Raw genomic sequence first — 13,797 nt, 5'->3', positions numbered from 1 at the left:
AGTAACCCCTGCTCAGAAAAAGTACTTTTTTTTTCCAAGAATTGTTTGTCTTTTACCCTAGAAATGTATTTGCATCCTCGTAGATTATTTTTCCCCCTGGATCTGTGCTTTGGAATACTCCAGAGAAACTTTCTCAGCTACCACTATGGTGGAAGGAGACAGCTTGTGCAAATTATGCATAAAGTGAGTGACTGATGGATAATGGGTGAAGCAGGTTGCCTGTCAGCGTGGCAAAACAAGAACCATAAAATGATGTAGAGGAACGTAAGTAGAAAAAACGATGAGAGGGGTTCTGCCTTTTGTAAATATTATGGAACAGCCAACATCTGGCACAGCTGTCTTGCTCTGTGACCATGGGAAAGTCCCTGCTCTGATACCAGCTGTAAGTGAAAAGCACATCATTAATCAGCAATCAGTAAATGGCTCGAAAATACTTGAAAGAAAACCTCTGTGGTAACAATGCACAGCAATAGCTGGAGGGGAGCAGCAGTCTCTGAGATTATTCTGGGGCCTGTGACTGAAAGAAGCATTTAATTTTGAGCTTTTTCATTTGTGCTGTTTTAGAAACAGTCCAGACTGCCAGCTCAGAGGAAGTAATGATCTAAAAGCATATAATATTTTTAACGTTCTTCCTCCCTTTCCTTCTCTAATTATGCCATTCCAAAGGCAGAACAGCTTCTGGTCTTGAAGCAGCTTCAGAGCCCCCTCTGCTGGAATGCTGCTGGGGCCCAGCCCTCGGCAGCAGGACAGGTACAGGTGCACATCTGCTCCTCCTGCCGGAGAAAGGCTGTTGTAGGTGTGCTGTCAGGACACCTACACATGATTCATGTCTTCTGCTGGGGCAGAGACACATTTGGGCCCATAAATATGTTTATTTATATGGGTCCATGCTGTCCTAGTGTTGGATAATGATGAGAGTGTTCCATTCGACTTGCTTTCAAAGCTGAGAACACAAGAAATTTTTAGGAGAGACAGAACTGCCTGGAATTAGTCAGATGACTCTTTCATCTGCAGAAGACAGTGCAGAACCCTTTAATGCATCCTTTGAGGATTGGATAGCCCCTGGATCCCTGGCAGTGTCCCAGGCCAGGCTAGACAGGGCTCAGAGCAGCCTGGGACAGTGGGAGGTGTCCCTGCCATGGCAGGGGTGGCACTGGATGGGCTTTAAGGTCCTTCCAACCCAAAGCATTCAAGGATTCTCTGGTTCTGTTTGCAGGGCTTCTCCTCCTTGTCCCCTTCTGTGGAGTCCAAGATGTAGAGTAAGGAAGTTTTGGCATGGGACAAGGCTCAGGCTGGAGCCTGCTCAGCTCCCCAGGAAGGATGTGTCTACCTAAACAAGAAGGGGAGCAGGAAGGAAAGAAGAAATAGTACATCTGATAGCAAGGAAAATGAACTCTTTGAGTCAGGTATGCTTCAGAAAATGGAAATGCTACCAAAATAGAAAAGAAGATGATGGTATAGTGATTAAGACACTAGGAAAAGATGCCAGGAGTTAAATCCCAAAGGTCTACTCCAGACTTCCTGTGTAACTTTTAACAAGTCACTGTCTCTCTGTGCAACGCCATTAAGTCCCTAAAATAGGGATTACATTTCCTTTTCTTAGTTAATGCTGCGTGACAGCACTGAACAATTAGGCTTTATAAAATTCCTTTAAAACAAATGGGCTGACTGGAAACATAGGAGCTCCTGGAGCATCTCTGTGAATATCTTTACTGATGATTTTACATTAAATGGCATCCGACAATCTGAGTAAATTCAAGAATTAAGTATGTTGTGCAGTTGCTGTTTACAGGAGTGAAGCTTGTCTGCTGGAAATCTGCAGCTTAGGAAGGATGTGAACAATCCAGGTGGAAAACTACAGAATATCAGCTGGAGTAAATCAGATAACCTGATCAGGAACTGTAATGGCAGGACAAGGAGAACTGGATTCTTACTGATAGAGAGAAGGATTAGGTGGGATACTGGGAAGGAATTGTTCCCTGGCAGGGTGGGCAGGCCCTGGCACAGGTACCCAGAGCAGCAGTGGCTGCCCCTGGATCCCTGGCAGTGCCCAAGGCCAGGTTGGACACTGGGGCTGGAGCAGCCTGGGACAGTGGGAGGTGTCCCTGCCCAAGGCAGGGGGTGGAATGGGATGGGTTTTGAGGCCACTTCCAACCCAAACCATTCTGGAATTCTGTGATTATGCACAAAACCAGTACAGTATTAAATACACAGTAAAAGTTAGAAGGGAATTATTTATTTTTTTCTCAAGTTATACAAAAAAGGGGCACTTATTTTGGTAGAAAGTTGGATTCCAGTTCAGGAAGGATTTACTAGTTTGTTGGGGGGGGAAGAAAAAGGTGTGAGGGTCGAAGGTCTGTAGTGGTTCAGAAAAAGTCCTGATGGCACTTACATGTAGATAGTGATGTGAGAATGTCTGCAAAATGGGGAAACCACAAATCCAGAGATAAAACTGTTGGCTTACATGTTAGGCTTGACAGGTGGGTGAAGTGATGAGCTGTTAAGAACAAATCATTCTATTTTTGATTTAGTAAAAGGGGTGGGGAATCTTCAGTGCAATCCAGACACCCTGGGAGTTGGAGATGGGAAGAGTGAGTTCCACAGGGTGGGAGTCTCCTGCCATCTGCCAGGAGCTGCTGGCTCCTGTCACAAGCTGCCACTTGCTGCTCTAATATCTTTTGGATTCAGTGAACCAAGTTTCTACACTAAGGACTTGGAACTGCTCTCACTTAGCATGACTTCAACTGAGAATTTTATGTGCAAACATGTAAGAACTGCAAGATAGGCAAAAATAACAAATGGTGAGGTGATGATGGAGGGGTTTGAAATCAGGACTGGTGCAGTGGGGAATTGATACGAAATTTCTGCCTCCCAGGGCAGGGGGTGGACTCTTCCCTCTCCTAGAAAAGCCTTTTTATAATGATCCTGGCACAAAGAGCGAGCATTAAAATCAAATTTGGTGATGAACAAAAGTGGGAGGCTTCAATCATATGAGGGAACTGGAGTATCCTGGAGATTGGATGCCTGAAGAGTGAGAAATTGAGATGAGATGAAATGTAGCGCCAGCGAGTGCAAGGATGTGAATTTATGGGCAAGGAGAAATCTGTGGAGGATACCAAGAATGTTTTATTGGAAATGAGTGAGAAAAAGAAACAGATTTAATGGTTGATAAAGGATAGTGAGGAGCCATCGTGAAGCTGTGAAAAAGCACGTCCGAAAGTGGTTCCACGATCAGTAATGATGCTGTTGAATGAAAAGGGAATTCAAATTGGAGCAGGAGCAAAAAGCTGCCAGCTTGATACTGCAAATACAAGGCTTGTGTTAAGGGACGGTGGCTGGATTTCTATTACAACACAGAACCAGGGCTGGGCTTCTTTTTAAAATACCAACCCCCTTGTGCTGTTCCCTTTGTGGAAAAGACAATGGCAACACCATCCTGCAACTGGGATGGACACGGCGGCTGGGAAAGAGCAGGCTGGACATTGCTTTAAAAGGTATGGTTTGATTTAAACACAGCCCGTGGCAGGACCTGCAATGAGATGATCTTTAAGGTTCCTTCCAGCACAAAGCATTCATGATTCAGGGTGGAATTCCTGGCGTAGACTGGATGATCACAGCGCTCGTGGCGTGTGGATGGAGTTACCCATCACCTGCATCAGAGCCAACCTCGCACGATGATAATTCATTAGCTAGTTTTAAGGGACCGTTTCTTCGTCTTCACCCTGAGGAGGGTTCCCGGAGGTGATTACAGGGGCACAGAGGGCACGGACACAGCACGGACACACAGAGCTCGGACACAGAGCACGGACAGAGCGCACGGACACGGCTCCATCGGTCCGGCCGCAACCCCGTCCGTCACTCTGATTGACAGCAGGGGCGCGGCCTGCCCCGCCCCGCCTCCTGACGGGAGGGGGCGTGGCCCAGCGCGGTGCGACGGGCCCCGTGATTGACAGCCGGCTCCGCGGGGAGGCGGGGCGGGCAGCGCGGCTGCTCGCGTGCCCATTGGCCAGCAGCGCCGTCCGGTGCGCGCCCCGGCGGCGCCGATTGGCGGGCGGCGGCGGGTGCCGCTGTGATTGGCAGGAGGCGGCGGGTGCGCGGCGGCCGCCGAGCGGTTTGTTTTGCGGGCGGCGGCGGCGGGCCCGGCCCGCTCGGACTGGGGGCACCGGCAGCGCCCGCGCCGCTCCCGCCCCCGCCCGCCGCTCCCGGAGCGCGGCCGCCGGGAGGAGGCGGCGGCGCGGGGCCTGGGAATGTGGCGGCGGCGGCGGCTCTGAGCCCTCCCCCTCGGCCCGGCCGCCATGGAGCCGCGGCGGTGACAGCGCCGTCCCGTAGCGCCCGCCGCGAGCGGGGCCGCCGCCCGCAGACATGGGTGAGAGCGGCGGAGAGACCCCGGGCACCGGGGCCGCGGCACGGGCCGGGCGGGAGGGGGCGGTGGGCCGGGCCGGGAGCGGGGATCGGGCCGGGAGCGGGGCTCGGGGCTCGGGCCGGGAGCGGGGCTCGGGCCGGGCCGGGAGCGGGGCTCGGGGCTCGGGCCGGGAGCGGGGCTCGGGGCTCGGGCCGGGAGCGGGGCTCGGGCCGGGCCGGGAGCGGGGATCGGGCCGGGAGCGGGGCTCGGGCCGGGCCGGGAGCGGGGCTCGGGGCTCGGGGCTCGGGCCGGGCCGGGAGCGGGGCTCGGGCCCCGCGGGCCGCGCCGCTGCTGCGGGCGGGGAAATGGTGGATTCGCAAGGATTTGGTTAAAATGGTAAAAATCGGTTTAGGTACGATGCCCCGGGCTTTCACGGAACTTGGCCAGACACAGGCGGAGATCAGCGGGTCGGGCTGAGCTCAGGGGCTCTTCCAGCCTCCAGCAGAAGTTGGCTCTAATTGAGAAGGGAATTGTTGTGCTCCAGCTTAATTGGAGAAATTTTTGGTATTAAGTGCAGCTTGGGACTCCATCAAAATAGATTTTCCTTTATGGGGCTCCCCCCCGAGTTCTCATTTGCCGTTCTTGGTCCAGATAGCAACATGTAAAACAAGCAAGGGAGTTGGAAGAACTCTTTTTCAAGAGGAAAACGTTATGAGGGGTTGCCATGACCAGATTTGATGGATTAATTCAAAGTAATTTGAATTTTGACTGTATGTCCTGTATAAAGAACTGCTTATGGAAGGGGTCTTGTGCTTCCTAACTCCTTTTTCAGCTTAAAGAGAGGGGCTAGAATTAAACTTTCATTTGCTCTTAACCAGAACTTACTCATGTTTGCATATTGGCAAGGGTATTGCTACTGTTCTAGGTCTTGAGTTTCATGGCTTCATGGGCTACAGCTTTAATGTTTCTTCCCTACAAGCAAGTTTAGTTTTCTGAGACTCTCCTTCATTTAGTCTGTGTGCATTATACATGCAAAGTCTGTAGCTTTTATACTTTTAATTCAAACAGCATTCCAAGTGTTATTCTGCAACTACTTCAATATCTCTTTACTCTGTTTTGATTTGGTAAATGCAACAAATTCATGCAAATCCATCACTAGATTTCTCTGTTACAAGGAGAGAAGTAGTGTAATCCACTCTGTTTAGAGCAGCAGGGTGGTTCATAAACTTAAAATGGTTCAGAGGTAGGAAGTTGGATTTCCATGAAAGTGTTTTCCGATGGCAATTGGACCTGTGTTTGTAAACGTGAGTGCAGAATGAAAAAAGACAATTGCATGCACCACTCCAGCAGAGCATTGTGTGTATCATGGCACACCTGCAAGCAGATTTTCCCTTTGTAATCGGGAAAACCTACATTCATTCAGCAACTGCGATCAAATAATCTGATTAATAATGGATAAAGGGCTGTCTGTCACACTCTGATTTTCTTTGATGTGGTGTTCCAAAACGCAGCTGGGGGACACGTGCTGTGGTTGATGTCAGAGTTTGCAGGAGCTCCCGTGGTTCAGCCGGGCTCACCTGCAGAGCCAGGACAGTCCCCGGGGTTCGTTTTTCTGCAGACAGACGCTCCCTGGCAGGTTGAGATCGGGGTCTGTGCCTCTGGCCCTGCAGCAGCGCAGGGTGAGCAGCCCTGCTCCTGCAGCCTTCCCTGGTCCGCTGCTTTTCCTGCCTGTGTCACTTCCTTCCCTTGGCTCACACGCACCGCTGACACGGGGGGGGCAGCAGGGCTCAGCCTGCAGCTCAGGAATCGCCTCAAATCCCAGATCCCAGTCTTTACCCTGTGAATGAGAACAGGGACCCTGAATATATCCCACAAAGACAAGCCTCGTAGAGCTCTCTGATTTTTCCTCTCCCTCTACAAACCAGGTCATTTGTGATTTCCTAAAGCTTGCACACAGCAGCATCTTGGTGCCACTAAAACTGCCCGCAACAGAGGGTTCAAAATGAAACTCCTCAAGACTTTTTTGAGATTGTTGACGTAGACACAATTTGTCTAAAATTTCCTCATTGCCCCAGGATCTGCTAATCACTCACCCAAACCAGCTTTGCTGTCGTGGTATAGGTAATAAATACACAGATATATTTACTTCTTTCTCTTTTAAACCAGTATGGATGGCATCACATGTCCAACTATGACACCATATAAAACATGATCCTAGGTTAAGAAGTTCACAGACTTTCTTTTTTTATCCATGTGCAGATACTTTTTGCTGTTCTCACTTTGTGATTTTTTTTCTTTTTTCAAAACTGTTTCCATTTCTGACTTGTTCAGACCTGTGTAACAAACCACGGATTGGTTGAAATAAATGCTTCGTGGAGAGGAACAACTTTCTCTGTGAGCAGCAGTTTGCTTTTATCGAAGTTATAAAAATCCTTGAGTGTAGTTTTTAAAACATGAAAAGCATTTCCTGGACAACATCTTTCCCGCACAAAGCAGAACTCTGTTTCCCAGACCTACTGGAGACCAGGCAAAACAGGGTCTCTCAGTGCTCCAAAAATTACTTCGTATTCATTTGTAGCAGCTTCTGCATTGTGTGATTAATGTAATGCTGCTCCATGAGCTTCTCCAAGTCAGTCTAGGGAAATCCTCTCTTTGGATGGAAATAAAGAAGTATTCATACTTCTCAGCATTAAATCCATCACAGTGGTCTCCTTACCAGACACAGTTTTTCCATGCACAAGCTCAGATCAGTATTTGACTTTATTTTACACTTCTAAGAGATAAATATTCTGTCATGTCCTACCTCATCAACATAGAGGTGACTTACAGGACATACGGTTTAGTAGTAGGGAGCCAGTAGCTCAGTTTAAGACCACTAAAAATGTACAATAAGATTCAAACTCGCCTGAAGTTGTTCCGTCCGCTTTGTTAAAACATGAACTGTTCCAGTTTTATGAAGATAAATAATATTTCAGTGAGTGAGATACCAACCTTGCAGGGCACTAACTGAGGCTTATAGAACATCCTGAGTTGGAAGGGACCCACAGGGAGCATGGAGTCCAGCTCCTGGTCCTGCTCAGGACACCCCAACAATCCCACCCTGTGCCTCAGACTGTTGTCCTCTAGTGTTTCCAGATGCTGCCCTTCAGTCTTTGTGCTGTAAATTCCCAAGCTGCCTCAGCTGATCTGTAGTAAGGGACATGTAGTTGGTTGGATGTGTCGTGTGCCACCAGTGAGTGACTGCTGGCTGCAGCCTGGAACCCGAGTCACACACCTGGAGCCAACCATTGCAGCCACTGATCTTTGTTTTCCATGACACATTTAGAGGAGAGTTCTTATTCCTAGACATATTCTTTGATGGACTTGATTTCTTCTCGAGCCCTCAGGTATAAACTGCTTTCATAGCTCATTTGCATCTTGCCCAAAGGAACTCTGCCAAGACAAGCTCCTCTTCATCCTCCTGGTATCTGGCCAAACCCAAACTGCACTGTAGTGGAAAATTTGTCTCCCAGCTCTTCCCTGAGTGTTTTGGGTTCTAGGAACGTCGGGGGTGTTCCAGGCCATAGGTTGTAGTACTTTGTTGTGCACAGTTTCAGCCTTTGTCTGCCAGGTGACTCCAAGGCTATTCTTAATGCCATCAAAATGAGAGAATACCAGTAAATTGGAGACACTCCAGCGAAGGTAAAAGGTTAATTGTTCAACTGTAAAGTTGGAAACTTAAAAGAAAAAGTTGTGCCATTGCCTACCTGGAACTTTAGCTTCATTCACAGCTGTTTCTTCAGTTTTAGCCCACAAAGGGTTACTCAGTGCTGAGATAGATCCCAGCAATTATTTCCTTTGGCTGATGTGCTTCTCAAAAAGCAGCCTCTTGCTTTGGTTGTGTTACTTACACCCCTTCTTTTACGTGCAGTTGGAATGTCAAGGAGTGCTCTCCCTTCTCCACTGCTACAATGTGCTTATTGTCTCATTTGGCTTGTCTTGGACAACAGAGATGTGGTGGGTTTTGATTTGGATTTTTTTATATTCTCTGCATTCCGTTTTAGATTTTTTTTTTTCTGTTATTAACACCTTCTGCAGATGGTTTGGGAGATTTCTTTTAATTCTCTTTCATGATCTGATCTAGGCTTCATGTTTCTGGGTTTTTGGTATAACATTCTGAAGTCCATAGAGGATGTGTCTCAGATGTTGGGTGCTCTCAGGACCCAGTCAGGACTCAGCTTCCAGTACCTGAAGAGAGCCTGCAAGAAAGATGGAGAGAGACTTTACCAGGGACAGGACACAGGGAGTGGCTTCCCACTGCTAGAGGCAGGCATGGATGGGATGTTGGAAGGAATTCCTGGCAGGGTGGGCAGGCCCTGGCACAGGGTGGAATTCCCAGAGCAGCAGTGGCTGCCCCTGGATCCCTGGCAGTGCCCAAGGCCAGGTTGGACACTGGGGCTGGAGCACCTGGGACAGTGGGAGGTGTCCCTGCCATGGCTGGGGTGGCTCTGGGTGGGCTCTGAGGTCCCTCCCACCCAAACCATTCTGGCATCCTGTGAAAGATAATACAGACCTGGACAGAAGCTATTTAGCAAAGATAATACTAGTGTGACTTCTGTTCTGACTGGGACTTCTTCAGATGTTTCCTCCTTACAAAGAGATGTATTTTTCCTGTTTTGCTTTTCTAGCAGGATTTGCTCCCTGCGTGCTTTACAAGCTGTATGTGTCCCACATCTGTCATCTTTAAGCATTGCAAAATTCTCATTTGTTATTCAGACATTGATTAATTATGAAGCCAGTCTTCTGCATAAAACATAAGCTAACTGCTTTGGAGAGACTCGTGAACAAATGCACGATATGAAATTGCAGAAACAAATCGTCCCATGGAGTCCCTTTTACAGAGAGGTACAGATGGGAGCCAGTCCATCACTGGATGTTCAGCAGCTGTTCCCAGGACAGCTCTTCCAGATGCAAGTGATTGCCCATCAAACCAGTGCCATCAACCAGGGACAAGTGTAGCCATGGTCGATTCTTAAAATTAAGTTTCAGTTATTTACAAATCAGCTTCAAAAATGCTCTTTTCAATTCAAACTCCTCAAAATAGTGAGGGAAGAAAGGAGGAGCTGTGCACACCTGACACACCATCATCTGAGCAGGGCTGTGATAACCTCATCTGGTTCACATTACTTCCAAAAGTCCCAGTTATCAAAAAAAAAAAAAAAAACCGTTCAAAGCTAGGGTTCAGGTTCTCCCAAACTCTTGTAGAAAGGGCAGATTCTCCTGGGCATGTCCAGAGCTGATAAAATCACTGCTTCAAATTCCATGCCTAAGTAATGCCTTAATATCAGAAGGGGTTTAACTGAGTGTGTTATTTGCCAAGGAAACAACACTTTATCCCCAAAACCTTTCTGAGTGTGGATATGTGAGATAGCAGCCAGGCAATCCAGAGGACAGGAGTGTGCCAGGAGCAGTGACAGCATGAGGTGCTGCTTTGTTAGCTGTGGCACAGTGCCTGGGAGCCAAGTGCCCAGTGCAGTCCCATTTTAGACAAAACTTCACTTGGCAGCTCCCTTTACCTTTTGCAATATCAAGGAATTTAGGGTCATCATCCATGCCCAAGTAAAGGATTCATTTCCGTAGCTTTTAGAGCTTCATCTGCCATCCCCCACGGCCCAGCTGCTGTGCATTTCTCTCCTTTTACATATCTCTTTTTTCCCTAAACACAAAGTTCTGCTAAATATCACTTCTCAAAACTAACAGGCAGTGGGAGAGAACACTTTAAATTGGTTACATCAGAAGTGTTCAGAAAGTAATTCTTATTACATGCAAGAAAAAAAATCAGTGTGTTTTTTTTTATATTGCTGCAAGGCAAGAAGCCTTGAATTGAACCTGCTGCATTGTACTTTGCCAGCTGACAGTGTTCTTAGTGCTGGACAACTTGAACCTGTTCAGCAGATCTTGAAATCTCATAAAATGGTTTGAATTTTATTCCATCAGCTTGTTCTGAGGGAAGAGAGGAACCTGCTGGGGCAAGCAGTACAAGCAGATTTGTGTTCACAGGTGCTCCAAGATGAATCTTCATCCAGATTTTCATTTCTCTTCCTAATGGCTGTGATTTGTTCCAGTAGCAAGCAAGAACTCAAAATTAACAGGATATAAAGTGGGAAAGAACAGAGTTTTACCAGGTTTTTCTTGGCAGAAGCTAGTCAGTTTGCCCTTCCTAAATGACCTGTGATGATCTAGCAAATCTGTCCAGGTTTTACTGCTTGTTGTGAAGTCTTATGAGCAGAATTTGGGGCTGGGGACATTCATTTCTCATCCATTCTCTGGCCAGATCCTTCTATGACATTGGACAAGTGACTTAACATTTCTCTCTCAATTTATTATGTCTTGATATTCAGTTAAGTTTGGGCTTTTTTATGACTGAATTAAATCGCAGTGTATTTGCAAAGTCCTAGAAAGGCTTGTTGTTCTATGAACCAGCAGAAAACCGGTGCAAAAGTGTCAAGGGTGCAGAAATGTTGTGGTTGGTGCTCACCCAGACAACTTACTCCTAAAATTCTTTTGCATCACAGATGAACAAGAGGCCTTGAAATCCATCATGAAGGACCTGGTGGCACTGCAGCTGGGCAGGCGTCACCGGCTGCCTGGATATGACACCATGAAGAATAAAGACACTGCTCACTCCACCAAGCAGGTAATGGGCCAGGTGGGGAACACCTGAACTGGTCACCTGGGGCAGGAGGGACCGAGCAGGGGCACAGAGGATCTGCTGCCTTGGCTCTGTCCTGTGCTCCCAGCAGCCAAAACATCAGATGTGAATCGGCTCCTTGATCTTGCTCTGGCTGTGGCAAATATGGTAGCTTTTCTATTTTTTGTATTTTTATATAAGATTAACGAATATCATATCATACTTACATATTATGTATTGTATATGCTATACATTTACACTGTTTAATAAAATATTTAATATACATTACATTATGTATGTATGTATACATGTATATAATGAATTTGATAATTTGCAACATCTTATACTACATTCTACCCATATGTATTTTTTATGGCATTTGGTCTGCCCAGCAAAAATTCTAGCAAGTGGCTTTCTGATTTCACAGTCATATTTCCATTTTTTAAAGTGATTTTATTCTCTCTTAAAGAAAAAACACAATGCCAGCAGTCCCCCCCTCTTGGGCAGCCCTGCAATAATGAACCAGTGTGCCTCTGCAGTGGAGGAAAAGAAAATTCCGGTGAGAAAACTGCCTTCATTTCCATATTAGCAATTATAAATCAGGAGTATGTCTTCAAGTTGTGTGCAGTGACTTCATGAATTCCTTTAAGTGGGTGGGAGGTGGGGAAAGCTTTTCTTCCCTGACTCTGTCCTGGTGTGGCAGGGTGTGCACATTTATTGTAGGGTCAGGACTAGGGGGAAAGGCTTTGGGCTGAAGGAGGGCAGGGCTGGATGGGATATTGGGAAGGAATTGTTCCCTGGCAGGGTGGGCAGCCCCTGGCACAGGTGCCCAGAGCAGCTGTGGCTGCCCCTGGATCCCTGGCAGTGCCCAGTTCCAGGTTGGACACTGGGGCTGGAGCACCTGGGACAGTGGGAGGTGTCCCTGCCATGGCTGGGGTGGCTCTGGGTGGGCTCTGAGGTTCCTCCAACCCAAAGCACTCTGTGACTCCCAAGGTAATGAGTGGTAGAGTCAATGCTCTGGGGTCTTGTTAGGTTCATTCCACATTTCTCCAGACTTTTTCATGAAGAAAATGGTGGTATTGGTGTTCTGGTAAGAAGGAAGGACAGAACAATGCAGCTTTGCCTGGAGGTGCTGAATGTCATTTAAATGAGGTGCTTCAAAGCAAAAGCAACAATTTTAGTCAAAAACTTTGTCCATTACTATCATTCAAAATTAAATCAAGTTACTGGCAGCAAGACTGACATGAACAGGAGAAGTTTCCTACGTCAGTAAAATAACTTTCCAGTTTCATTCCTGTTACAGGTATAAGCTTTTTGGAGCAGGCTTTGAAGTTCATGTCTGTCTTCCTTAAGCTTGGCCTGCTCATAATCTACTTGTTTAGCTGGATCTGGGATTTCCTTGAATGTGTTGGACAAATCCATAGATGGAGTAGTACAAAATCCTTTCCAAATTACTCTGAGACAGAAATTCAGAGATTAAATCAAAATCTGTAATTGTGATTTTTGATACCACGTCGCAGAACTGGGATACTGATGTGCCAAACTTGGATTTGCTCTTTTAATCATCTCTGAGGACAGTTTATGTGAATTGCTTTAAGAAGTGATGGCTTCACTGCTTGCAAGGGAAACTGAAAGTGCTGGATGCTTTAGAAATCCTCAAGGTTTTCTCTGGAATGGGAACACCAAGATCACTCTGAACACCTTTTGTTAGACCTTTGATTAATAGATATGAATGGGCAGTGTCAGGTCCTTTTGGAAAAATCAAGCAGTGAATGACAAATTCCATCCCCTTTTTTTCTTTACTCCAAATGAGAGGTTTCAAAGCAAGCAGTGGAGTTGAGAAAAGGGCTGGAGTTTGCTTTTGGGTACCAGCAAATTAAAGAGAGTTTTTCAAAGTGCCCTGGGGATCCCTTAGTGTTGTCTAATTTCAGCTTGTGAGAGCTGTGTCACTTGGCTGTTCCAGGGCCTAAGTCACATCTTGAGGTCAGAAGTTTAATCTGAAAAATGGTGTGAATTCCATTTCATCCAAACTGTCCTGTTTAGTTCTTTAGACCGGGCTGCTTAGAGTAGGATAACGTTAAAACCAGAGCCTTGCTTTCCTGAAAATCCTGCTGTAAAACAATCATTCCTCCATGCAATGTGCCTAAGAACACCTCTTAGATCAGGAGTTGGCAGGTAGAGATATTTTCTAGGATGTTACTCCTGTACTGTTTGCTGCGTTGTTCCTTTGCTGCTCAATTCAAATGGGTTCTCTAGAATTTGTTTCATTTTGGAGTAGTCCTAGACTAAGTTCTTTCACTTCCCATATCTAAAAGAGCACTCTTTAAAGTTCTGTATGAATGACCCACCTGCAGCTGGTCACTTCTGGGACTGGGAAGGTCATTTTCCCTGCTCCATGCTGTCTCTCCAGCCCTGCTGCAGGAATTCCTTGTGCTCCCAGGGACTCCATGGGTGCTTTTGAGCTGCATTCTTGACCACTGGGCCTGCCAGAAACTTCCTCCAGCTAAAGAGCATTTCCTGGCCACGTTTTTTTGAAGTTCCTAGATGTATGATTGCCTATTGTCTGAGGCTTTCACAGATGGCTTAATCTATTCCAATCACATAAATTGTGCAGCAGAAATGATGGAGTCTTATCAGAGCAGATTTTTCCCTTTTATTTTTATCTTTCTGACCTAAATTGGGATTTGACCTTCGCTGTCCAGAGTTGAAAGTTCAGCTTGTTGACTCTTCCATGCCACCCAGCATCCTCTGGGTTTGCAGTGACTGCACAGGTTGCACAGTCAGT

The 13,797-nt window shown here is 46.8% G+C and overlaps 1 protein-coding gene across 1 annotated transcript in view; it reads left to right on the top strand.

The window, feature by feature from the left end:
- The first annotated feature begins 4,300 nt into the window (after positions 1 to 4,300).
- The window catches only part of MAP3K3 (mitogen-activated protein kinase kinase kinase 3), a 33,745-nt gene continuing 24,248 nt past the window's right edge, over positions 4,301 to 13,797 (top strand). Inside the window, exons 1-3 of the mRNA XM_062507956.1 lie at positions 4,301 to 4,366; positions 10,897 to 11,018; positions 11,482 to 11,571. Of these exons, the coding sequence (XP_062363940.1) occupies positions 4,363 to 4,366; positions 10,897 to 11,018; positions 11,482 to 11,571 (216 nt within the window). The 5' untranslated portion in view covers positions 4,301 to 4,362. The remainder of the gene's footprint in view (positions 4,367 to 10,896; positions 11,019 to 11,481; positions 11,572 to 13,797) is intronic.

Source organism: Cinclus cinclus, chromosome 24 (assembly GCF_963662255.1).
Source record: "Cinclus cinclus chromosome 24, bCinCin1.1, whole genome shotgun sequence".
Classification (NCBI taxonomy): Eukaryota; Metazoa; Chordata; class Aves; order Passeriformes; family Cinclidae; genus Cinclus; species Cinclus cinclus.
This window is presented reverse-complemented; position numbering and strand designations above follow the sequence as displayed.